This window comes from Herpailurus yagouaroundi, unplaced genomic scaffold, assembly GCF_014898765.1.
Source record: "Herpailurus yagouaroundi ecotype Mexico unplaced genomic scaffold, PumYag 166, whole genome shotgun sequence".
NCBI classification, from domain to species: Eukaryota; Metazoa; Chordata; class Mammalia; order Carnivora; family Felidae; genus Herpailurus; species Herpailurus yagouaroundi.
The window spans coordinates 4,536,882-4,563,181 of NW_024412407.1; the positions used below are offsets into that span (position 1 = coordinate 4,536,882).

At 37.7% G+C, this 26,300-nt stretch overlaps 2 protein-coding genes and 1 pseudogene across 10 annotated transcripts in view; 1 reads left to right on the plus strand and 2 right to left on the minus strand.

Moving 5' to 3' along the window:
- LARP4 (La ribonucleoprotein 4) overlaps positions 1–13,491 on the minus strand; it is a 64,388-nt gene extending 50,897 nt beyond the window's left edge. For 6 of the 9 annotated variants that reach the window (XM_040488153.1, XM_040488157.1, XM_040488160.1 and 3 more), the window contains exon 1: positions 10,202–10,369. In XM_040488153.1, coding sequence (XP_040344087.1) covers positions 10,202–10,219 — 18 coding nt within the window. In that variant the 5' untranslated portion in view covers positions 10,220–10,369. Of the gene's footprint in view, positions 1–10,201; positions 10,371–11,519; positions 11,872–13,332 lie in introns of those variants that run through there. The other 3 variants (XM_040488155.1, XM_040488154.1, XM_040488161.1) reach the window with 3 other exon arrangements.
- The window catches only part of FAM186A (family with sequence similarity 186 member A), a 78,832-nt gene continuing 64,484 nt past the window's right edge, over positions 11,953–26,300 (plus strand). Inside the window, exons 1-2 of the mRNA XM_040489024.1 lie at positions 11,953–11,964; positions 13,762–13,965. Of these exons, the coding sequence (XP_040344958.1) occupies positions 11,953–11,964; positions 13,762–13,965 (216 nt within the window). The remainder of the gene's footprint in view (positions 11,965–13,761; positions 13,966–26,300) is intronic.
- Positions 18,493–19,317, minus strand: LOC121038584 (proteasome subunit alpha type-1-like; annotated as a pseudogene).

Genomic DNA, 26,300 nt, shown 5'->3' on the forward strand with positions numbered 1-26,300 from the left:
TTTAATTCTTGACAACCATGTTTGGTTAACTTTGTCTAAAGAATTCCATCAAAATCCTTTTCTTCCACAGAACCAGAAGCCCCTGAGCTACACAGTCACATAAAACATCTATCAAAGGATATAAACTGTACAAATGCACTTGGAAACTATCTGCCAAAATCACCACAAAAACATCCAAATCATCAGTCCATAAAACTGACAGAAAAATCACCACCTCTATTTCTAAGCAATACATGTCATCACCAAATAACCCAAAGGGGTCTTCATTATTGGTCCATTTTATGCCATTTTATTTATCCTATGTGGGTGGGAAGAGATAAAAATGAAGGGAAAAATGAGAGACATCAAGTTCATGGCAAAAATGATACCTTCCGCTCATATAAGCAGTTTTAAGGTAACAGGTTTTAAGGTAACAGAACAGGAGTCTGAAACATCATGAATGTGGTAAAACCATGTCTTTGGTCATACATAACCATTTGTTTCACTTACCTATTTACTATCAGAAAATAGAAATTCCATGTCACTTAACCCTACAAATACTGAAAAATAAAGTATATAAACTGATTAAATTTGTTTCAAGCAAATCAATCATCCAGGTTTAATTTTATCTCCAATATTGAGAAGACCACTAAATTACAAGTACTTTAAAAAAAAAAAAAAAGACACAAAACACCTGTAATTTCATCCAATACAAACTTCAGGGTCCTACTAAAAGATGCTTAGGGGTATTTCGTGGAAAATAAAAATGGAAAATTAAACTGGAAACTTTTCACCCATTCTGACAGAGAAGAACAACAACTAACATTTATGGAACACTCAATTTATCTTCATTAACAACTTCAGTTAAATATTTTTATCATACACATTTTGCAGATAAGAAAAAAGTTATTTTACCTAAAAGTAATCTGCCCAGGGGCACCTGGGTGGCTCAGTCGGTTTCGCGTCCGACTTCGGCTCAGGTCATGATCTCGCGGTTTGTGGGTTTGGGCCCCGCGTCGCATCGGGCTCTGTGCTGACAGCTCGGAGCCTGCAGCCTGCTTTGGATTCTGTGTCTCCCTCTCTCTCTGCCCCTTCCCTGCTCATACTCTGCCTCTCTCTGTCTCTCAAAAATAAATACATGTTAAAAAAACATTTTTTTTTTTAAAGTTCTGCCCAACGTTGCAAAGCGAATAAAGCAGAGGCAGGATTTCACCTCAGCAGTAAGGAGAGTCTGCCAATACATTTTTACAGTGGCTCTTAGCCACTACACTACAGTTAGTTACCTCAGAGAAAACTTTAAGACAACCAGTTATATACTACCTAAGGAATATAATAGACCTCCTCACCAAGCCAAATGATCCCTGGTTTAGTTCTGCCTAGACTAGCTAATAACCCAGAAAATATGGATACACCACCAGTTTAATAGGGTTCTGAGGGCAGAAGTCAATGCAGCTCGGCACTAATTTCTACCTCAGGATCAAGGTAATTTTCTATCCTAGGGCCACAGTTAATTTTCAGTAAAAAAAAAAAAAAAAAAGTAATATTCATGGCAGTTTATGCAATAAAATTTACCCTCTATCACAAAGCACTTTTCTTTACCTGAATTATTTTGTCAGCAAGCTCCACAATGGTGGTGACTTTGTGTAAGGTAAACCAGTCAACTGCTCTCTAGCACCCTGAACAATGATTAGCACACAGGAGGCCAACAAATAACATTTGCTGAATGAATCGATGGATGAATAAATGCTGAACGAGTGTTTCTCAAATTCTGTGCATAAGAATCTAGGGATCTTGCATTTTATAATGCACTTTTTTTTTTTTACATAATTTAAATAGTCCTAGACATACTGAGCCATTTTACTTCAAATTGTCATCTGATCAAGCCAATGGTTAACTACACAAATGAAATCTTAAAAATCCCCCAACTTCAAATATCAATATTAAATATCGAAATAACCCTTTTCAGGGGCACCTCGGTGGCTCAAGTCAGTTAACAGTCTGACTTCAGCTCAGGTCATGATTTCACAGTTCGTGGGTTCAAGCCCCGCGTGGGGCTCTGTGCTGACAGCTCAGAGCCCGGAGCCTGCTTGGGATTCTATGTCTCCCTCTCTTTCTGCCTCTTCCCCCACTTGTGCTCTCTCTAACTCTCTCTCAAAAATAAATGAACATTAAAAATTTTTTTAATTAAAAATAAAAAATAATCCTTTTCAAAAACGTGTAAAGTCAGCAGTCTGTTATTTTCAAATGAAAACTACCAGAAAACTGAAATCAGAGCTACTTTTTATAAGTGTATATGAAAGCAACAGCTCATGTGTAATGTTTAGTATATACCAGATACTACTCTAAGTACTTTACATTAACTGTCAATCTTAATAACCTTATGTGATATGTTAACATTATACTCATGTATTAGTACTATCCTCAATTTATACGTAAGAAAACGGATAAACAGAGGTGAAACAACCTGCTTAAGGTCATACAACTAGAAAGGGGCAGAGCCTGAACAGCAGCCTGTCCCCAGTGCACTGTTCTTAACCACTAGTTTATGCAACCTTGTAGATAAATGTATCTTATTATTATTAATGACTGCCCTATTTTTTCCTTTGCTTAGCTCAAAAGGCTAGAATAATCCTGTATTTCTCTTACCTTGCTTAACAGCAAATTTTTGTAAATCCTACAAATTTACATTTCTCATAGCCAATTCAACAACAAATATTTTAGTACCAACTTATGTGCACCGTGGTAGTGATATGGGGGGGAAACTGCCAATAAGCACACAGTGAATTCCTTGTCTCTTCTGAAAAATTAAAAGTTATCATACAAATCAGGACGTTTTTGTTTTTTTTTAATTTTTTTTTTCAACGTTTTTATTTATTTTTGGGACAGAGAGAGACAGAGCATGAACGGGGGAGGGGCAGAGAGAGAGGGAGACACAGAATCGGAAACAGGCTCCAGGCTCTGAGCCATCAGCCCAGAGCCTGACGCGGGGCTCGAACTCACGGACCGCAAGATCGTGACCTGGCTGAAGTCGGACGCTTAACCAACTGCGCCACCCAGGCGCCCCACAAATCAGGACGTTTTTGATAATGAAACAGGGTGGGACATTTGTTCCAGAAAACAGGTGTACGTTATAACTACTTAGGGCAAAATGGGAGATGTGATCACACTACCTATTTTATAGTTTCCAAAACTAACAGGATGAAATACTGGCCAACTATGTACAACACAAACCCTGGATTACTCCTGACTTTTCTGCTTTGACACAGAAAATGCTTTTCTCTTGCCTCAGTAATATATAAACCAAACCAAACCTAACTCCTCATCCTCGGAGTCTGGCTTTAAGTCTACAGTTCATATCCTACCTCTAGTAATATTCACCTAAAGTACCCCCCTCTGTCTTTGGTTTAGGTAGAGCCACTCATTTATAAATAAAGAGATATTTCCTGAACTAAAGTTTGGCTTAAAAATGTGGCTCTGTTACAACTTAACAGACAAGAAAAGAGACATGAGTATATGATACTCAAAAGTTTCTTTTCCTTACATTTACCTATACTTGTACATTAGAAAAAAAATTTCTAAAAGAGGAAATACAAATCACCTATTTGCATTTTATTTGTATTCCTTTAAATTTTGCATATAAATGAATCTGTATTTTAACATACTGCAAACCTCATTCTTGTTTTAAGACTTTTACCTGCCCAATTAAAAGTATACTCTTAAACCATAAAAAATTTAAAATAAGATAATTACTCTGTTTGGCTTACCCAGAATCGGGGTAAATTAGTAACAAGGCTCGAATTAGAACTCAAAAAGGTATCTTTTTTTTTAAAGGTATATATCTCTTTTTTCTTTTAATGTTTATTTACTTCTGAGAGACAGAGCCTGAGCAGGGGAGGAGGAGGAGGAGGAGGAGGAGGAGGAGGAGGAGGAGGAGGAGAGGGAGAGGGAGAGGGGGAGAGAGAGAGGGAGAGGGAGAGGGGGCGAGGGAGGGGGGGAGGGGGGGGGGGGGGGGGGGGGGGGGAGAGAGAGAGAGAGAAGACGTGGGGCTTGAACTCATGAACTGCGAGATCATGACCTGAATCAAAGTCAAGACACTCATCCAACTGAGCCACCCCAGGTGGCTATATTATACACCCTGGTATCTCTTAAATCAATTTTTGCAGTTACCAGTGCCATTATCATGTAGTTTTAATAAATTTTCCAAAAATGTTCAACAAATCAAGCACAAATTTCAGTAATTTTGGAAGCCTACCATTTACATACTGGACGATTTACATCACAATAGAATAGCTATGATGATCAAATGATAGTTGTGGGTCAAGCCCATCTCTAGACTGTGTTACAAGGCTTAATACATAAACACCATAAACATCATGAACTACCTGACTTTGTCTGAAAAGATTATTATTCCCAAATTACTGATAGGAACTTGAGGTTCCCACAAGTTGTCACTTGTCTAAGGTCATATAACTAACATTTGAACCTAGGATTCCAAAACCCTTACAGAAAAATCACTGAGCATAATACAAAAGTTTACAATGTTTTCAAGCCTAGAAACCACCCTCAAGAATTAAACGTTAAAGAAAACAAAATTTAAGCAAAACACGAATACAGAAACAATAAAATAAAATACTATGAACACCTTCAGAGCTAAAGAGTCAGTTTCCATGTTCAGTTAAGGATCTTCAAAGAGGAGGTTAAAAATCTTTTTTTATGACTTCACAATGATAGCTGAACTAGAGTTTCTCAACCTCCTCCACTTTCCGCTCCTCTGCAGTAAAGACTCAGACCCCATTTCAACTACAGGGTCAAACTCTTTTTTTTTTTTTTTTTTTAATTTATTTGTGAGAGAGACAGAGTGAGAGAGAGAGAGAGAGAGAGAGAGAGAGAGAGAGTGTGTGTGTGTATGTGTACACGAGAGAAGAAGGGGCAGAGAGAGGAGGAGAGAGAGAGAATACCAAGTAGGCTCTGCCCTGTCAACACAGAACCCGACTCGGGACTCGAACTCACTCATGAGCCATGAAATGAAATCATGACCTGAACTGAAATCAAGAGTCAGATGCTTAACTGACTGAGCCACCCAGGCACCCCCAAAATCTTTTAAGCTCCCAGGTAGAAGAACAAAATCACAGATTTGAAAAACGTTCACATCTAGAATTAAGGATCAATTCCATTAGCTGGGAAGTAATATGGAACTGCCTGATAGCCCAAACAAACCCACACTGATACAAAATAGTCGAATATCAATATCCCTAGCTTCTAGTTTTTCAGAAAACTGTGAACCAGTTCATTGTAATTTAAAGCACCATAAGGTACTTTTACATCTTTATGTTCATTTCTAAGCATTTTATTCTACTTTTCACATTTCAACAATTCCTACTTCATTTTCAGTCCATTGCATCTGAAAATATTTCTACTTGACAACATTTTTATTCGTGTTTAAATTCTGCATCTACCTCCAATAAATATTCCAAAACCAAGTTGTTCAAAAACCACTATTCACTTATTTATAACTTCTCTTGGCAATCATTTCAAAACTTGTTTAGGCACTTTCTTCTTCTGAGTCATTTTTTAAAAAACCATTTTCAGTCATCTAATAACTTTTAATAGACAAATTTAAATTAACAGGAAAAAACAGTACTGTATCTGGGGTGAAAGGCACAACATTATGGGGGGCCTGAGTGGCACAGTTAAGTGTCCGACCTCTCTCTTCCCCTCCCTGCTCACTCGCCTGTGTGCTCGCTCGCTCTCTCTCTCTCTCTCTCTCTCTCCAAAATAAACATTAAAAAAAAAAAAGGCACATTATGATTACTATAAAACAAATGAAAATTACCTAGGTAAATTATCCCACTTATCTCAAATTCTAAGGTTAACCAAAAATTTAAAATATTACCTAAAAAAAGAAAAAAACTTTAGGAATCAGATAAATTATTTTTAAAATTATGTAAGAGCTGGAGAAAGAGGGAAATGGGCAGTTATTGTTTAATGTGTACAGTTTCAGTTTTGTAAGATGAATTCTGGATGTGGATGGTGATGGCTGCACAACAATGTAAATGTACTTAGCAACCCAGAACTACACATACACTTAACAATGGTTATGATAATTCGATTTTCTGTATTTTATATTTCACTTATTTTTTAAAGTTTATTTATTTTGGGAGACAGAGCATGCAAGAGGGAGAGGCAGAAAGAGAAGGGGAGAGAGAATCCCAAGTGGAACTGTGACACATGACCTGAGCCAAAACCAAGAGCTGGAGGCTTAACTGACTGAGCCACCAGGCGCCCCTATGTTATCTGTATTTTATTTTTTCATTTTTTATATTTTTTATGTTTTATCTATCTTTGAGAAAGAGACAGAGCGTGAGTGGGGGAGGGGCAGAGAGCGAAGGAGACACAGAATCTCAAGCATGCTCCAGGCTCTGATCTGTCAGCAGAGCCTGACGCATGGCCCGAACTCACGAACCGCAAGATCATGACCTGAGCCAAAGTTGGACACTTAACTGACTGAGCCATCCAGGCCCCCCTCATTTTGTTGTTGACAAAATTTTTAAATGTTTATTTATGAGTTATCCAAACATTTTTACCTCTTCTCAGAAAGCCAGACACTGTATCTGTCTCCTTCAGAACAGAGAAAAAAAACCAATAAACTACTTAAGTCAATACAGCCCTTTGCAAGACTAAGTTTAAAAAAAGTTACATCTAAGTGCTACTTAAAATAGGATTCCCTGTCTGCCTATAGATTTCTATTGCAGTGTAGCTAGATTCTAATTCTAGCTTCAATATTCACTAACTGTATAATCCTGAGCAAGTTTCTTATATTCTCTGTGCCTTAGTTTATCTCTAAAATGGAGACAACAATTCTACCTACCTCACAGGCAGGTTTGAACAAATGTATACATGCAAAAACAGTTAATAGGTCTGACACACAGTAAGCACAACAAAGGTGTACACCACTATTATTATAGTGGTACTATCGTTACTATTATCTATCCCATTTATTTTCCAGTTATAAATTAGTTAAGCTAGGGTCTTTCAAGAAGAATGCACACAAAATTTTGAACACAACTGCAAAGGACTCCCGATTCCAGATTAGAGAAGTCCCACCAGAGATGATCCATAAGCAACCTGGTTTACAGTAAAGTGGTTCTTAACCTCTGTTGAGCCATGGACCTCTTTGGTAGTCCAATGAACCTACAGATCTCTTCTCAGAATATGTTTTTTAAGTTTTAAAATGCACAGAATCACAAAACAAACCAATTATGTTACAGTTACCAAAATATTTTAAAATTTCTACTTTAGTAATAAATGTGCTTCTTTACTGATGCATTAAATAACAAGATTAAAAAACATTTTTTTACTGTTTATTTTTGAGAGAGACAGAGAGAGAGAGAGGGAGGGAGGGGGAAGGAGAGAAAGAAAAAGCACCAGTGGGGGAGGGGCAGAGACAGAGGAAGAGACAGAATGAAGCAGGCTCCAGGCTGAGCTGTCAGCACAGAGCTCAACATGGGGCACGAACTCATGGAACTGTGAGATCATGACCTGAGCTGAAGTCGGGACACCCAACGGACTCAGCCACCCAGGCACCCCTAAATAACAAGATTTTTAAACATACAGTAACAAGGACTAATGAACAGTATTTCAAGATACATGCAAAAACTGCAATATATGAAAATATTTCTTGTAGCATCCATTGAAATTTCCATTATTTTCAATTCTAGATTTTAATTAGAAGCTAGTGAAAACAAACAGGCAATTTTTTTTTCCTCAGCAAAGTTCACTGACTTCCTTAAGTTTATCTAAGGACCCAGATTAAGGATCCCTGGCTTATGGGAAAGTGTAAAAAATAAGTTCTGGAGTCAGAGACTTGTGTTCTAGATGCCAGACTTCAGACTTTAGCCTCCCACATAATTTGCCCCCCACCTGAATGACCTTAGACATCAAACTGAGCTTTGGTTCACTCAGAATAATTTCTAAATCTTACAGGTTATTCCTATAGTTATAAGGATCAAACATGAGTAAACACACAAAATGACCAGTGTGTTGTTTTTTTTTTTATTTTAATACCATATATTCAGCCCCAAATGTTTAGTGACATCGTTTTCAATAACTCATAGGAGAAAAATTAAAAACCACATACTGATTCACAAAGAAAATGATTAATGGAAATATTAATTTCATGTAAAGGTTTAATAAGAGACAGGATTTGACATTAGAATGACCTGTATCTAAATCCTAAATCCACTACTTTACTTCTACGTTATTAACCTCTCCACCTCAGCTTTGTTTGTTTTTAATATTTATTTATTTTTGAGAGACAGAGTGCAAGCAGGGGAGGGGCAGAGAGAGAGGGAGACACAGAATCCAAAGCAGGCTCCAGGCTCCGAGCTGTCAGCACAGAGCCTGACGTGGGACTCGAACCTACAAAGCGTGGGATCATGACCTGGGCTGAAGTTGGACACTTAACCCACTGAGCCACCCAGGCGCCCCTCCGCCTCAGTTTTCTTATCTGTAAAACGCTGCAGTTGTTTTGAGAAAGGAGAGGAGCTAGCTTAAACACTCAATAAACGGAGCTCTTATTAAAGATCACATTTTAACAAAGCCAAAGGAATCAATTTGGAACTCAAAAGTTTATTTTGGAATTCATGTTCATGTAAGTAAAACTTCACATTCACTTGCCCAGCAGAACACATACACACTTAAAACCTAAAGCATTTGCATGGCACAACGCTCCTAATACAAACTGGCACTGTTTAAAATCATATTGATTTCTTATCCTGCAAAAAACAAAAAACAAACAAAACATAAAACAAAAACACAAAAGCAAAAAAAAAAACCCCAAAAAACAAAAAACCTACAATGAGGATAAAAAACGGTAAACAGAATGGGTTCAGTAATTTCAAGTCTTTTCATGATTTACTTGGAAATTCCAATGAATGTCTGTTACCAATGCTGGACATACTGTAAGGTAGCTGTCTCTTTAAAACCCAATGTAAAGATCTCAAATTTATCAGCTACACGTTGTCAGATTTAAAACAAACAAACAAACAAAAAAATTAAACCATGTATTTACTTTATGCCGGAATACTACGGAGTAAGATCCATCCCTCCCTCCGGAAAAAAACCTGCCACAGACTGGCCCGGCTTCTCGATCAATTATACAACCTGTAAATTCCTTCCCTCATTGAAAAGATTCTTTTTATGGGCATAGTTAACAAGTGCCAAGTTGCGAAGTTGCAGCTTTGCTGGTTCGACGTTTTCACAATGCAAGAACAATATGATCTGGAATCTACTCAAAGCATTAGCCAGGCAGTCAGCTGATGCTCACTGCACACAAGAGAAAGACAGAAATAAGAGAAATTAAACCTCGTATTTGTGGAAGGCAGGTATCCACCACCTTCAAAACCAAAATAGGCCAGCAGCAGACGTTCCAGTTAAAATAAAAGTAGTTCCATTGTTAAACAACATATAAAAACCGGCTTTCCCCAGACTAGGCTGTTCTCATTCTTGGAATTTTCCTTGTATAAGGGCTTTTATCCGTTCATAAAACCAAACCTCATCACGGAGCCACTGCCTGAGTAACTTTTACAAAAGGTCAAAGCGGTGCCTTTCAAGGCTTCCAAAGCCTATCGGCGTCTCCTCCGTTCACAGTAATTCGCTTTCCACCCACAGAACGTTCCAGAGACTTAGGGACGGGGACCAAACAAAATTTGGTGGGGGGTGCTAAGAAGAAGCTTTCAACTTTCTCTTCAACATACTTATACAGAATTTCACCTTCCTCCCTCCGCGGCCCCACATGTTGCTTGCTTCCCTCCCAGAGGGCCCCGCGAGACCTCGCTTCCCCCCCCCACCCACGCGCCCACCTGATTACCCTTTTCTCCGTAGACTCCGCCCCCGCCCTCCCCCCCGCCCCCGGCCTGTTTGCCTCCTCTCGGAGGTCCATATGGGACATTTCCCCCTTCCTCAGACCCTCACGCCACACCAGACAAGCCTCGATTCTCCACCTTCAGTTCTCTCCCACTACGGCCCTCACTTCCCACAGCTTCCTAAAGTGTTGCGAGAGCGCAGAGGGGAGCCGCAGGCCTGCACGGCCCAGGTGCTGTGTCAGCCTATCTGCCGGTTCCGCGGCGTGTACGGCCTGGAAAGTCACATGGCGGTGGGACCGGCCGGCGCCTCCACACTCCTGCTCTCCTCACAGCTGGGCGACATTACCAAGTCCACTCACCTCCACGAAGAGCAACATGTCTTCCTCCGCTCGGCCCAATCGTTCTCGCTGCCGCGACTCCAACGGGCTTACAGGCCCGAACCCCAATCGCTAGGATAAGGACACTCGCCTGGCCCCTCCACCCGGCAGTGGACCCGGCTCCTCCCCCGCCGTCAGCCGCTGCGGCCCGACCCGCCCAGTCCCACCTCCCTTGAAAGAGCAACTGTTTCCGGTTCTAGAAAACAATTGCTTCCGGGAGAAGAGACACCCCCTCGGCGCGCTCAACTTTTGCGCTACCTTTTCCAGCAGCAGGATGGGATGTACTATCATCAGGCCTGGGGGGAGGAGGGAAGCGATCAGAGGAAGACGCCATTCTGTACTACGGGGGTGTGAAAAAATCCTACGCATTTTATCCCCCGCCAGAGGGACGGGTACTACCGCTATGAACAATTACGCAGTCTTCATAGTTCAAAATCTAGATCTGATAAAAAGGCAAGTTTGTGTGAGGGGTACTGGACAGACGCCCAATCCTTCCGAAAAGGTGGTGGCTCTCGCAGAAACAAAGTCGAGAAGAAAAAAAAGCAAGCAGATCTAATAGTAAATATGTTAATCGCCGCTGCTGTATATTAAAAGCTTACTATGTGCCTGACATTATCCTAGGTATCTTATGTGAATTAATCTTTAAAAAGATCTTATGCAATAGGTTTTATCCCCCCTTTTTTACACTTGAAGGAACCCTCTAGAAGGGCGGGTTTCCCCTAGACACACCTTTAAAGAACTTTGCCCTTTACTTACATCAGGTATCCACATCTATGCTACTTAATAACACTTAGTATGGATAGCCTCTTCATTGATATTCTGTCATGTTAAATGAAGTACAATAAAAACAAAATTCAAAAAATCATCTTTATACTTTTCTGTTAGATGATCCAAATTCCTTTTTATCTTGAGCAATACCTAATAAGCTTTAGCCCTCCCTATCAGTCCTACTTCTTTTTCCCAGTTCACTTACTTTTGAAATAATTATGTGTTGATTTTTTTCCACTGATTTTTTCCAGTCTATTATTTCAAAAATCTTTCTAAATTAGTTTCATTTTCACCAAACTGCTGTTACTTGCTTTCAGGACCTTACCATTCTGACCCCATGTAATCTCCCTTACTTTACCTCAAATGAATCTTCTCCCTTTTTCACTTAGATGCCAAATTAATTCCTCCATCAAACTCCTGATACTTGTATCCCATCCTCTCCCTAATCTGATCCACAGTAAACTCAACATTACTTCATCTCAATAAAATCAATCTCCTCACCTTTCCCCTGAAGGACAAACCCAACACTCACCTCCAAAGCCATGGCTCAAGGTGTCTTCACTATCTGGAATGTCTTCATTTGTCAATCACCTTCTCTGTCCATAGGGCTTTCCCAAAGACACTGCTCCCTTTCTTCTTCATGTCCCTTATTAGTGCTCAAATATTCTATCTTAAATTTGTTTCTTTTCTTCTTTTTTTTTTGTTGTTTTGTTTTCTTTTTTAGTTTCTTCACAGGTACCCTATCATTTTTCTTCACAGTCTGAGATAATAGTGGCTACATAGTAGTATCTTTCAACAAATGTTTGACAAATTGAAAGGGAAGAAGAGAGGTTTTAAACTTTGCTTTAAAAAGCTTTCATTTCCAGTTGCTGATGAAGTCCATGCTGCATAAAAAATATGAGAGAGGGAGAGAGCACAATAATCCTAAATTAGTTTAGTTGACACGCATGTAGGCTGCTTTGTGAATGCCTGCTGGGGTAAGTAAGCAACGTAAAAAAAGTCACAAGAAATAAAAGTTACTTGAGGATCTCAAAATCAAATATTATCAATGAAGTACTTAGATTGATAATTTCAAGAAATGCTGGATAATCATGGATATTTTAATCAAACTTCACATTTATTAAAAATTCTTAATTGTACTCCTTTCAGAAAACATTATTAATTTTGTTGGACATAATTGTGATTATGAAAAAGGAGGGAGTAATTTTTATGATGGGGGGCAGTCTAACAATAAAATAAAGTGTTCTGGGGCTTAGAAAAATTTCCATGGAAATTGAATCTGAGACTATAAGAAATATCCAAACTTTAGAAAATTTCTGCAGAGAAACTGAGGAAGAATATGTGAAGTGTTAAACACACACACACACACACACACACACACACACACACACACACACAACTAAAACACAGCATCTTGTTTTGAGAAGTTCACCAGCTAATGGACAGAGACAAAAATAGTTACATTTCAATGAGATAAGTACTATAATAGAAAATTTACAAAGTGTTTTGGGAACACAGAGGAGGGGATAACTTAGCAGGATATTAGAAGGGAAAATATTTAATTTGCTGTATATTGATTGATTTCTTAAAAGACAACTATTTTGTGATCCCCTGCTTCCCATTTTCTGAAGGACCGAAACACATATTTAAATTTACAAGTTTACACCAAGAACTCAACATAGGAAGTTCCTGTAGAGAAATTAACTTATACATTCATAATTTGTAGAAAATCTTAATGATATTAGATAGTTAATGAATACCTATACCTAGTTACATAATAAAACTATATAAACAGAGACTAGACACAAATACCTCAAATTCAGGACTGTCATTACTTCTGAAAAGTGGCAGAGGGGAAGCAAGGAGTCTATGGAGAATACCAAAAGGGACTCCAACTTTAGCTCCAATGCTTAATTTTATTTAAAAATTTCGGAAGCAAATATTACAAAAAGTTAATATTTGTTCATTCTACGTGATAGGCACGTGGCTATTTGTTATATTACTTTCTGTACTGTTTCATATTTTTTTAATGAAAAAAAAAAGCTACACAGCCAACAAAACCACCCTCTCCTTTTATTGCTCCAGGGTCCTAAATCCTTTCACCTCCTCCGCAATCAAAGGAGCTGCCCAGAGCTGCCCAGAGTACCCCTCTCCCAGTTACAAAGCAGTATCCAGCGTTCCCTTCAATTTCTCCAGCCAACTATGGAATTTCAAAATCTTCAGTCAAGTTCCTGGAAAAAATGAGTAACTAGGCAGTGCAAAGAGTGGGATCTTCATCCAAACAATATCTTCCAAATTAGAGATCTAGGACAAGTTGAGGGGCAGCTGAAGAAGTTGTAGCACACCTAATCAATTACAGGCTTAAAAATTCTTAAGCAAAATCTCAGGAAGAGAGAAGAATCAGGAGTTGCATTTGACATACTGGATCTTGAATTCTAACACCCAGATTTTAAGCTTATTTAAGCAGGACTGTATCTTCTATTTCTTCTAGCGTTCCTGTTGTCTATTCTTTCCTACCCTCCCACCCCCCTTCACCCCTCTCCAATCACAGCATATAGAATGCCTACTTCTCTGCATACAGTAAGCACTCTTGAAATGTTTGAGTTATTGAAGACACAATGCATCTATTATGACATCACCAGGACTGGAATACCATGGTTAACAACCAATTAGTGACGGGGTAGACCACAAACTCTGGGAGCAGGAAAGACCTCTTCCAGCTTCCTCGTGGATATTATCATTTGCCTATACTCGGTGAAGAGAAGAAATAAAAGAAAATCACTCAACTTTTCAATATAGTTATCAAAATGCAAAGTGGGATAGACACTGATTCTGAATCAGACAAAGAAGTAGTGGATTCCACCATCACGTCCATAAAAGCCCTGTATAAATCAGAGGTCCCTAAGCTGGAGATCCCACTGGCAGTGCAGAATGTCATCTCTAGAATTGAGCACGCACAGCTTTGTCGAGCCAGAGAGGTAGGTAGTAAATGAGAAGTTTACAGATTACAACTTTCTTTTTTTTTTTTTTTAATTTTTTTTTTCAACGTTTATTTATTTTTGGGACAGAGAGAGACAGAGCATGAACGGGGGAGGGGCAGAGAGAGAGGGAGACACAGAATCGGAAACAGGCTCCAGGCTCTGAGCCATCAGCCCAGAGCCTGACGCGGGGCTCAAACTCACGGACCGCGAGATCGTGACCTGGCTGAAGTCGGACGCTCAACCGACTGCGCCACCCAGGCGCCCCTACAACTTTCTTTTTTAATGATCATTGATAAGCTACATTTTTTTTTGGAACTCGTTTTATTTTCATGATCTTTGTGTTTGAGGTAACTATGATTTCAAATGACAATTTCACCTGACTCTGTGGATTACAAGCTCCAATTTTATGTTAATCTCTTTAACTTTCCTATCAGAATTAATCAAACCTTTTAAGAATTAAATCACACATGCGGTTGAGTGATTGGGGTAGAAAGAAAAATTAAAATCTACAGCTAATATTAGTATCTAATTTCAGTCAATAGTTTTAATTTGTTCTCATCTGAGTTTTTGTCAAATAGCTGTTAACAAGAAGAAACAGCTTGGTTTGAATTCCAGTTCCTTTAATTTCCCCCAAACACCTCATGGAAGGGGATTTCATTGGCCAAGAGAAATCCAAGGACAATGAACAAAAAGCTTAAATAGTATAACAATCCAATAAACCCCAAATAATTAAGGCTATACTGCATTTTAGTCTGTCAAATAGAATACAACAAAACCAATCAGATTAAAAGAAATTAATTCAGGGAAGTTTTTTCCTATGTTTAAGGAGTGCTAAATTTTTGTACTTTCTCATTCTCCGCATAAACTCTCCACAACAAAGAACAATAACCTGGTATTTGCTTCTAACAACTTTAATTGACACATAATATAATTGACACATAATAAACTGTATATTTTTTAAGTATAAAAGTTTTGATATACATAAAAACCTGTGAAACCTTCATCACAATCAACATAATGAACTTACCCATCACTCCTGAAAAGTTTCTTCACACTCCATTAAAATTCCTCCCACACACCCTTCCCCACCCCCACCCCAATCTCTAGGCAACTGACAATCTGCTTTCTTTACTATAGATTATTTTGTATTTTAAAATAATTTTATGAGAGTGGAATCATACAGCATCCACTTTCTTCTGTCTCCTTTCTTTTAGCATAATTATTTTGAGATTCATCCACATTCTTATTGATATGAATAGTTCATTCTTTTTTTTTTTTTTTTTAAGGTTTAAAAAACCTGTTAGTGCAGAGCCCAATGCGGATCTTGATGCAGGGTTTGATCTCATGAACCATGAGATCTTGACCTGAGCCAAAATCAAGAGTCAGACGCTTAACTGACTGAGCCACCCAGGTGCCCCAATAGTTCATTCTTTTTATTGCTGAGTATTTCTCCATGGCATGGGCATTTGGGTTGCTTTGGACCTGGGGTTGTTACAACTGAAACTGCTATGAATGTTTGTTTACTTTTTCATGACTTATTTTGTAGACCTATGCTTTCATTTCTTTGGAGTAAATATTTAGGTTGGAATGGCTGGGTCATGTGGTATGTAAATGTTCGATTTTATCTTTTTTTTTTTTTTTTTAAGAAGTCACAGGTCACAATTTGGCTAGTGAAGGAAACACTTCTTTTTTTTTTTTAATTTTTTTTAACGTTTATTTATTTTTGAGACAGGGAGAGACGGAGCATGAACACGGGAGGGGCAGAGAGAGAGGGAGACACAGAATCTGAAATAGGCTCCAGGCTCTGAGCTGTCAGCACAGAGACTGACACGGGGCTCGAACTCACAGACCGCGAGATCATGAGCCAAAGTCGGACGCTGAACCGACTGAGACACCCAGGCGCCCCATAAATGTTCGATTTTAAAATAAACTACCGAACTGTTAAAAAGTGGTTATATATCTGTTGGCTATCTGGATGTCTCCTTTGGAAAAATGTCTATTCATGTCTTCTGACCGTTTTTAAACTGGTTTATTTGTTTTTTGGGTATTGAGTTTTAGAAGTTCTTTTTTTGGTTTGTTTTTAATGTTTATTTATTTTTTGAGGAAGAGAGAGAGACAGAGTGTGAGTGGGAAAGGGCCAGAGAGAGAGGCACAGAATCTGAAGCAGGCTCCAGGCTCTGAGCTGTTAGAACGGAGTCCGATGCGGGGCTCTAACCCACAAACTACCAGATCATGACCTGAGCCGAAGTCCAACGCTTAACTGACTGAGCTACCCAGGCGCCCCGAGTTTTATAAGTTCTTTATATATTTTGCATACTGACCCTTTATCAGACATGTCATTTGCAAATGTCTTCTCCCATTCTGTAGGTTGCCTTTTAGTTTTATTGATTGTTTCTTATGCAGTGCAGAAGCCTTTTATTTTGATAAAGTCCCAATAGTTTTGTTTGTTTGTTTGTTTGTTTTTATTTTTGATTTTTGCTTTTGTTTCCCTTGCCTCAGGAGACATATCTAGTAAGAAGTTGCTGTGGCTGATGTCAAAGCAATTACTGCCTATGTTCTCCTTTAGGATTTTGATGTTTCCTGTCTCATATTTAGGTCTTTAATCCATTCTGAATTTATTTTTGCATGTGGTGTAAGAAAGTGTTTCAGTTTCAGGAGTGCCTAGGTGGCTTAGTCAGTTAAGCCTATGACTGTTGATTGAGCTTCAGACTCTTGATTTCGGCTCAGGTCATGATCTCACGGTTTGTGGGTTCATGTCCTGCTTCGGGCTTTGTGTTGACAATGCAGAGACTGCTTGAGATTCTCTTCCTCCATTTCTCTGTGCCCCTCCCCTGCTAGCTCTCTCTCTTTCAAAAATAAATAAATAAAAACATTATTAAAATGTTTTTAAAAGAAAGTGGCCCAGTTTCATTCTTTTGCATGTTGCTGACCAATTTCCCAATACCATTTGTTGAAGAGACTATCTTTTTTCCATTAGATATTCTTTCCTGCTTTGTTGAAGATAAATTGACCATATGGTTGTGGGTTCATTTCTGTTTTTTCTATTCTGTTCCACTGAACTACGTGTCTATTTTTGTGCCAGTACCATCATCAGGGAAATACAAATCAAAACTACAGTGAGATATCACCAGTCAGAATGGCTACAATTAACAACACAGGAAACAACAGGTGTTGGTGAGGAGGTGGAGAAAGGGGAACCTTCTTACACTGTTGGTGGGAATGCATACTGGTGTAGCCACTCTGGAAAACAGTATGGAGATTCCTCAAAAAGTTAAAAATAGAACTACCCTATGATCCAGCAATTGTACTACTAGGTATTTACCTAGGTGATAAGGATTAAGATGTTTTGTGGACGTGTGGAACGACTATATTGTACACCAGAAAATGATATTACACTGTATGTTAACCACCTGGAATTTAAATAAAAACCATTAAAAAGTAGTTATACTATTTTATATTCCCACAAGCAGTATATGAGTTTTCAATTATTCCACATCTTTATCAACACTTCATGTTTTCAGTCTTTTTAATTTTAATCATTCCAGGGGCACCTGGGGGGCTCAGTCAGTTAAGTGTCTGACTTCGGCTCAGGTCATGATCTCACAGTTCGTGAGTTTGAGCCCCACATCAGGCACTGTGCTGACAGACGGCTCAGAGCCTGGAGACTGCTTCAGATTCTGTGTCTCCCTCTCTCTCTGCCCCTCACACTCTGTCTCTCTCTCAAAAATAAATAAACATTAAAAAAAATTAAAATAATAGATTCCACTCTCTGAAGGGTTGGAGAGTCTAGATCTTTAATTTTGACCATTCCAAAAGGTATATAATAGTATCTCATTATGGTTTTAATTTGCATTTTTGTAATGACTAGAGATTTTGAGCAACTTTCCATGAGTTTATTTGCACTCAGTATGTCTTCTCTAGCAGTTCAAATATTTTGACCATATTTTAAAAGTTTATTGGTCTACGTTCTCATTATTGAGATTTGAGTATTTTTATGTCTTCTGATTACAACTTTTATCAGATAGGTGGTTTGCAAATATTTTTTCCAATTCTGTGACTTGTCTTTTTTTCTACTAATCGTGTCTTTCAAAGAACAAAATTCCTTAGTCCAATATATCAGTGTTTTCTTTCTTCCAAAGCACTCTTTGACTAACTCAAGGTCACAAACATTTTCTCCTATGTATTCTTCTAGGAGTTATACTTATAGATTTTACATTTACGTCTATGGTTCAACGTGTCTTTTTTTTTTTTTGGCAAGTGAAAAAATTTTATTTCATAGTTGTCTTTAAAACCACACAGACACTATGCTCTTCATATAAAAACATTAGTACAAATAATTATACTTTCTAGAAAATGATTATATAGACACTCTCAAAGAAAAATGTACACCATTACATAGTTTCAGAGAAGTTGCTTGGAAAAAACTCACATCTGGACTGATTCCTAAAACATACCATAAGACCCTGCATATTTTGGTGCAAAGTATAGATTATTGTCATCAGTACATGATCCTGAATTCTTACACATTTGATAACATGCATAAGGACTGGTTTATGACTTAATGTTCCATTGGTTCACCAGCCTTTTCTGCAGGTTCATCAGCAGGTTGAGCAGGCTGTGCCTTTGTCTGTGGTCTTTCTTCAAGACCTTCCAGGAATGGAGATACATCATCATCATCATAAATCGTAAACTCCAAGTCTTTACTAAAAATTCCAATGGACACATTCTTTGTAGTTAAGTCCTGTTCTGCAGTGTCTCTTATAAGGCACGCAGACCATGTTTAACCAGTTCATTCAAATTGCACTCCATAAACCCAGACATATGTCTCACCAAGTAAGTACGAGCTCATTGAAAACAAGTTCCAATGGACATAGCTCTACAGTCGAAATAGTTAGCAGATAGACAAGTTTGGAAAATGTGAGGGCCCATATTCATAACCAACAATAAGCAGTCCAACACCATATGGTCTCTGGCCATATCGTTGCGTTGGTATTTGGGTCTTGCTTTCAATTAGAAATACAAGATGAGATGCAGGAAGAGGTCTGTCAAATACAAATCTGGAATCCAAACACTCCTGGTGCATAAAATTACATAACAGTCTAGCATCAGCAGTAAGTCCCACAACAGATACCAATATGGTTGTCAACATGGAGAATTTTTTCTGATGAGCTGTAGGCTCTGACTATGCTGTCTTCAATGCAACCAACACTATGTGTTGTTTTTTTGTTTTTTCTTCAGATCAACTGTGGCTGAACCTTGTTTGACAGCTTCCATTGCATATTCAATTTGATGATTCCTGCCTTGAGGGCTCCAAACAGTCACATCATTGTCCTACTGGTTGTGAAACATGGTTTTGGCTCTGGGCTTGGCTTTATGGTTCATTTTATCTTACTTTGTAAATGATATCAGATATTGATTGAGGTGTCAAAAACAAACAAACAAAACAAAAACAAAACAGGGGCTCTTGCGTGGCTCAGGCAGTTGAGCCTCCGACTTTGGCTCAGGTCATGATCTCGCAGTCTGATTTCAAGCCCCACATTGTTGGGCTCTGTACTGCCCACTCAGAGCCTGGAGCCTACTTCAGATTCTGTGTCTCCCTTTCTCTCTGCCCCTCCCCCACTCATACTCTGTCTCTCTCAAAAATAAACATTAAAAAGAATTATTCTAGATTCATGTGTTGAAAAGACTATCCTATCTCCATTGCATTGCACCTTTATTGAAAATCAATTGACCATGTATGTGCGAGTTTATGGATTCTCTAGTCTGCTCTCTAGATCTATTTATCTATCTTTATTTTTTTTTAATTTTTTAATGTTTATTTATTTTTGAGAGAGAGAGAAAACGCAAGTAGGGAAGGGGCAGACAGAGAGGGAGACACAGAATCTGAAGCAGGCTCCAGGCTCTGAGCTGTAGGTACAGAGCCCGGCCGGGGCTCGAACTCAAGAACCGTGAGATCATGACCCGAGCCAAAGTCGGCGCTCAACTGACTGAGCCACCCAGGAGCCCCTATCTTTATTCTAATACTGCAGTGTCTTTTTTGATTACTGAGGTTTTATAATCATTCTTGAAATCATGTATTTTTAGTTCTCCAATTTTGTTCTTTTTCAATTATGCCCAACTTGTTTGCTCACATCTTCCTTCTATCCCCATTTCCTCTTCTTGGGCTTCTTTTTCTGGAGGGACACACTCAAACATTCATAACCTAAAAACTGTCTTTATCCATACTACTTTCTCCCTTTTCATTTCCATGCAAAATTTAGAATCAGTCTGTCAAATTCTACTCGGGGGGAAAAAAGCCTGCTGGTGTCTTGATTGGGATTGTATTGAATTTATAGATCAATTACGGAAGAATTGAGAACTTAATATTGAGTCCTTTGACCTGTGGACACAGAATATCTCTGTATTTATTTAGGTCTAATTTTTCTCCCAAGTGCTAGACCTTGTAAATCTTTTGTTAGTCCCTAAGTATTTCACATTTTTTTATACTATATTGTGAATAGTATTGTTTTTTTATTTCCATTCTCAATTGTTCACAATTAATATGTACAAATAAAATACATTTTTGTATGTGCATCTTATATAATAAAACCCAGTTACTAGTCTTCATAGATTTTCTTCATATGTTCCTTGGGGTTTCTACATAGACAACCCTATCATATGCTAATAGAGGCAGTTTGATTCCTCCTTTTATGTCTGTGTGCATTTAAGTTTGCTTTTTTGTTTTTTTTTAATTTGAGAGAGACAGAGGATCCCAAGCAGGCTCCATGCTGACAGCTCAGAGCCTGATGCGGGGCTCAAACTCACAAACCATGAGATCATGGTTAACTGACTGAGCCACCCAGTGGTGGCTTTAAACTGTTTTTTGGTGGGGAGGGGAAAAATAAATAAGCTTTTTTTTTTTTTTTTTTTTTTAACTTACTGAGTAGGCAAGGAACTACAGTATAAAGTTGAATAGAAGTGATGAGACATCCTTGTTTTCTTCTTGATGTTAAGGGAAAGAATTCAGTCTTTTGAATTGTAGCAGTATATTTTTTTATGGTGCTCTTTATCAAGTTGGAGAAATTCTCTTCTTTTCTCAGTTTTCTGAGGTTTTTTTGTTTGTTTGGTTGTGGGTTTTTTTTTGTTGTTGTTTTTTTTTTTTTTTTTTTTTTTAGAGAGAGAGAGCACAAGAGAGATAGAATCTTAAGCAGACTCCAAGTCTAGCAAGGAGCCTCACACAGGGCTCCAACATGGAGCTTGATCTCACAACCCTGATGAAATCATGACCCCGACATCATGACCTGAGCCCAGATCAAGAGCCAGATGCTTACCTGACTGTGCTATCCAGGCGCCCCAGCCAAGATTTTTAATTAGGAATAGATACTCGGATTTATCAAAAGGTTTTATTGCATCTATTGGGATTATCACGTGATTTCTTTTTTGTCTTTTTGAATCTGTTAAAATAGTGAATTACATTGATTTATGACTGATAAACCAACCTCACATTTTGTGGATAAATTCCATTCACTCATAATGTAGTATTCTTTGTATTATCTTGCATCCAATCTGCTAACATTTGTTAATTTTTGTGTCTATGTTTACAAAACATGTTGGTTTGTAGTTTTCTTTTTTTTTTTTTTTTTTAAGTAAGCTTCATGTCCAGCATGCAGTCCAACATGGGGCTTAACTCATGACCCTAAAATCCCTGAGATCAAGACCTAAGCTGAGATCAAAAGTCAGATGCTTAACAACTGAGCCATCCAGGTGCCCTGTAGTTTTCTTTTAATACTTTGGTTTTGGCATCAGACTAATATTAGCTTTATAAACTCAAGTAAAATATTTTTAATTTTCCTTAAGACTTTGTTGAGAATTGGCATTTCCTTTTATGTTTGGTAGGATCCACTAAGTGTTTGGGCGGGGTAAGGAGAAATAATCAGTAGAAACATATAGACTTGTGGTTTAATTCATGGGAAAGTTTTAAACTATAAATTCAATTTAAAAAATTGCAGGGCTATTCAGGTTATCTGTCTTCTTGAGTGAGCTTTCACAGTTTGCATCTTGCAAGTAATTTGTCCATTTTATCTTAGGTAATTTTATTGGCCTAAAATTGTTCACAATAATCCCTTATTAACCCTTTATTATCTGTAGAATCTGTAATAATGTCACTTTTCATTTCTGGTATTAGTAATTTTCTTCTCTCTCTCTCTCTCCTCTTATCAGTCTGGCTAGAGGTTTATCAATTTTATTGCTATTTTCAAAGAACCAATTTTTGGCTTCACAGATTTTCTCTAATTCTGTTTTCTTTTTTTTTTTTTTATTTTTTTTAATGTTTATTTATTATTGAGAGACAGAGAGACACAGAGCGTGAGCAGGAGAGGGGTAGACACAGAATCTGAAACAGGCTCCAGGCTCCGAGCTGTCAGCACAGAGCCCGACACAGGGCTCGAACTCACAAACTGTGAGATTGTGACCTGAGCCGAAGTCGGTCACCCAACCAACTGAGCCACCCAGGTGCCCCTCTAATTCTGTTTTCTATTTTACTGATTCCCACACTGATCTTTATTATTTTATTTACACTATTTACTTTGGATATAATATACTCTTTTTTCCCAGTTTCTTAAGGTGGAAGCTGAGGTCATTGATTTGAGAACTTTTTTCTTTTGTAAGAAGTGGTATATCTCCCTTTGCAATGCAAATTAAAACGTTTCATTTTCATTTTCATTTAGTTTTATATACTTTCCAATTTTCCTTTTGATTTTATTCCTCGACCCATAGGTTATTTAGAACAGTGTTTATTTTCCAAATATTTTGAGATTTTTGTCTCTTACATATCTCTAATTTCATTGGCATCAGTGAACTTATTCCATATGATCTGAATCCTTGTAAATATCTTGAAATTTGTTTTAAGGCCCAGAATATGGTCTAAATTGGTAAATGTTATGTATGCATTGAATACAATTTGTATTCTTTCATTGAGCGGTGTACCCTATAGATAATGATTACCTCAAATTGGCTGATAGTACTGTACAAGTCTTCCATTATCTCTTCTCAACTTCATCGATTATCAAGACAGAGGTATAGAAATATTTAATTATAATTGTGAATTCTTCTAGTTCTTCTGATAGTTCTATCAAAGTTTTTCATGTACTTTGAAGCCCTGTTTTATATGCTAAACGTATGGAATTACTATGCCCTCTCAATGAATTGGCCATATTACCACCATGAAATGACCCTATTTATTTCTAGTAATATACTTTTCTCTGTAATCTATTTTTGTTTGTTATTAATATAGCCACTCTAGCTTTCTTTTGATGAGTGTTACCTTCTTTGCATTTTCTCTATTTTACATTAAACATGTTTGGGTTATTATATTTAAAGTGAGTTTCTTATAGGAGGGCATATAATTGGGTTTCTTTTTAAAAAATTCTTTTAAATGTTTTATTTATTTTTGAGAGAGAGAGACAGAGTGTAAGCAGAGGAGAGGCAGAGAAAGAGGAAGACACAGAATCCAAAGTGGGCTCCAGGCTCTGAGCTGTCAGCATAGAGCCCAACATGGGGCTCAAACCCATGAGCTGGGAGATCGTGATCTGAGCTGAAGTCAGACGCTTAAATGACTGAGCCTCCAGGTGCCCCTAGGTTTCTTTTTAAATCCAACCTGACAGTCTCTGCCTTCTAATAGGATGTTTAGACCATTTGTAGTTAATGTAATTATTAATATGAGTAAGTTTAAAATTACTATCTTGCTATTTGTTTTCTGTTTGTTCCATCTGTTTTCTTGTTTCATTTTATTTTTTCTGACCTTTTTTTAGATTAAGTATATTATATTATTATGATTCCATTTTATTTCCTTTATTGACTTCTTAGCTATAACACTGTTTCACCTTTTTTTTTTTTTAATTTTTTTTTTCAACGTTTATTTATTTTTGGGACAGAGAGAGACAGAGCATGAACGAGGGAGGGGCAGAGTGAGAGGGAGACACAGAATCGGAAACAGGCTCCAGGCTCTGAGCCATCAGCCCAGAGCCTGACGCGGGGCTCGAACTCACGGACCGTGAGATCATGACCTGGCTGAAGTCGGACGCTTAACCGACTGCGCCACCCAGGCGCCCCCACTGTTTCACCTTTTAAGTGGTTGCTTTAGGGTTTGTAGTATACACCATTTACCTTCAAATGGTAACCTACCATTTTGAATAGCGTATGAGCCTTACAACAATATTCTACCATTTTCTCTCTCCTGGCCTTTGTGGTATTCATATCATACTTCTACATATGTTATAAATATTTATTTACCTTTCAATTATTGTTTTAAAAAGGCAATTATCCATTTTTCAATTTTTTTATTGTGGTAAAATTTACATAACATAAAATTTATTATTTTAAGTATTTTTAATCATACAATTCAGTGGCATTAAGTAATTTACAGTATTGTATAAGCATCAACACTATTTTCAGAAATTTTAATCATCCCAAACAGAAACTCTGACCCATTAAACAATAACCACCTATTTCCCCCAAACCTTGGCAACCAGCATCCTATTTTCTGTCTCTATGAATTTGCCTCCTCTAGATACCTTATCTAAGTGGATTCATAAAGTATTTGTTCTTAGATACCTTATATAAGTGGATTCATAAAGTATTTGTTCTTAGATACCTTATATAAGTGGATTCATAAAGTATTTGTTCTTTTGTGCCTCATGTATTTCACTTAGCATGTCTTCAATGTTCATTTAGGTTGTAGTATGTATCAGAATTGCCTTTCTTTTGAAGGCTAATATTCCATTGTATGTATGTATCATATTTTGTTTATCCATTTACTCATCAGTGGACATTTTCATTGCTTTCACCTTTCTGCTATTGTGAATAAGGTTGCTATAAACATATAGTATAATATATCTGTTCAAGTCCCTGCTTTAAATTCTTTTTATACCTAGGAATGGAATTTCTGGCTCATATAGTATTTCCATTTTTTTTAATGTGTATTTATTTAGAGAGAGAGACAGTGCATGCACGCACAAGCAGAACAGGGATAGAGAGAGACAGAGAGAAAGAATTCCAAGTAGTCTCCATGCTCTCAGCACAAAGCCTGATACCGGGCTCAATTTCACAACTGTGAGATCATGACCTGAGCTGAAATCAAGAGTCAGACATTTAACCAACTGAGCCATCCAGACACCCCTGGTAATTCTATTTTTAATTTTTTGAGGAACTGCCATATTTTTTTCTGTAGTGCCTGCAACATTTTACATTCCCATCAGCAGTGCACAAGGGTTCCAATTTCTCCACATTTTCACCAACACTTGTTATTTTTTTTCCCTTTCTGATAATAGCCATATCTTAATGGGTGTGAAGTCTCTCATTGTGGCTTTGATTTGCATTTCCCGAATGATTAGTGATGTTAAGCATCTTTTCATGTGCTTGTTGGCCACGTATATATACTCTTTGGAGAAATATCTATTCAAGTCCTTTGCCCATTTTGGAACTGGGTTTGTTCTTGTTGAGTTCTAGGAAGTCTTTATATATGCTGGATATTAACCACTTATCAGATATATAATTTGCAAATATTTTCCTGTGGTGATAGTTGTGATAGTTAATTTTATGTGTCCACTGGACTAGGCCACAGGGTACACAGACATTTAGCCAAATATTATTCTGAGTAAGTCCATGAAGATGTCTCTGGATGACATTAACACTCAAATCAGACTGAATTAAGCAGAATGTCTTCTCTAATGTGATTGGATCTCATCCAGTCAATTAAAAACCTGAATAGAACAAAAAGGGAGCTCGACCTCCCTGCCTTCCTTGAGCTGGGGCATCAGTCTTTTCCTGCCTTCAGACTTGAACTGAAACATCAGCATTTTTGAGCCTTGAGTCTGCTGGCTTTTTGACTGGAACTACACCATAGACTATCTTAGCTCTCCAGCTTGGCAACTGAAAATCGTGAGATTTCTTAGCCTCCATAATCATGCGAATCAATTTTTTATAATCTCTTTATATATATCTATATATATTTATTTATCTATCTGTGTACATATATATTCCAGTGTTCGTTTCTCTGGAGAATGCTACTACTACTAATACAGAGTCTGGTATAGAGAAAGCAGTTCTGAAGGAATAGAATCTTAAGGATAAGTTTTCTGAATTGGGTTTAGGGTTTCTGGAATTGGCTTTCTAATCTGATTAGATTTAAAGATGTGAATGACTCCATTTCCAGTATTAAAGAGGGCACTGATAGTCCTTGACTTGGTCTGTCAATTAAGATATGTAAAATATTACTATTGGATACTCCTAGTTAATAGCTTTTAAAAAGCAAGAATCTGGGTGACTGTGTATATGATACTTTCAGACATTTTTGG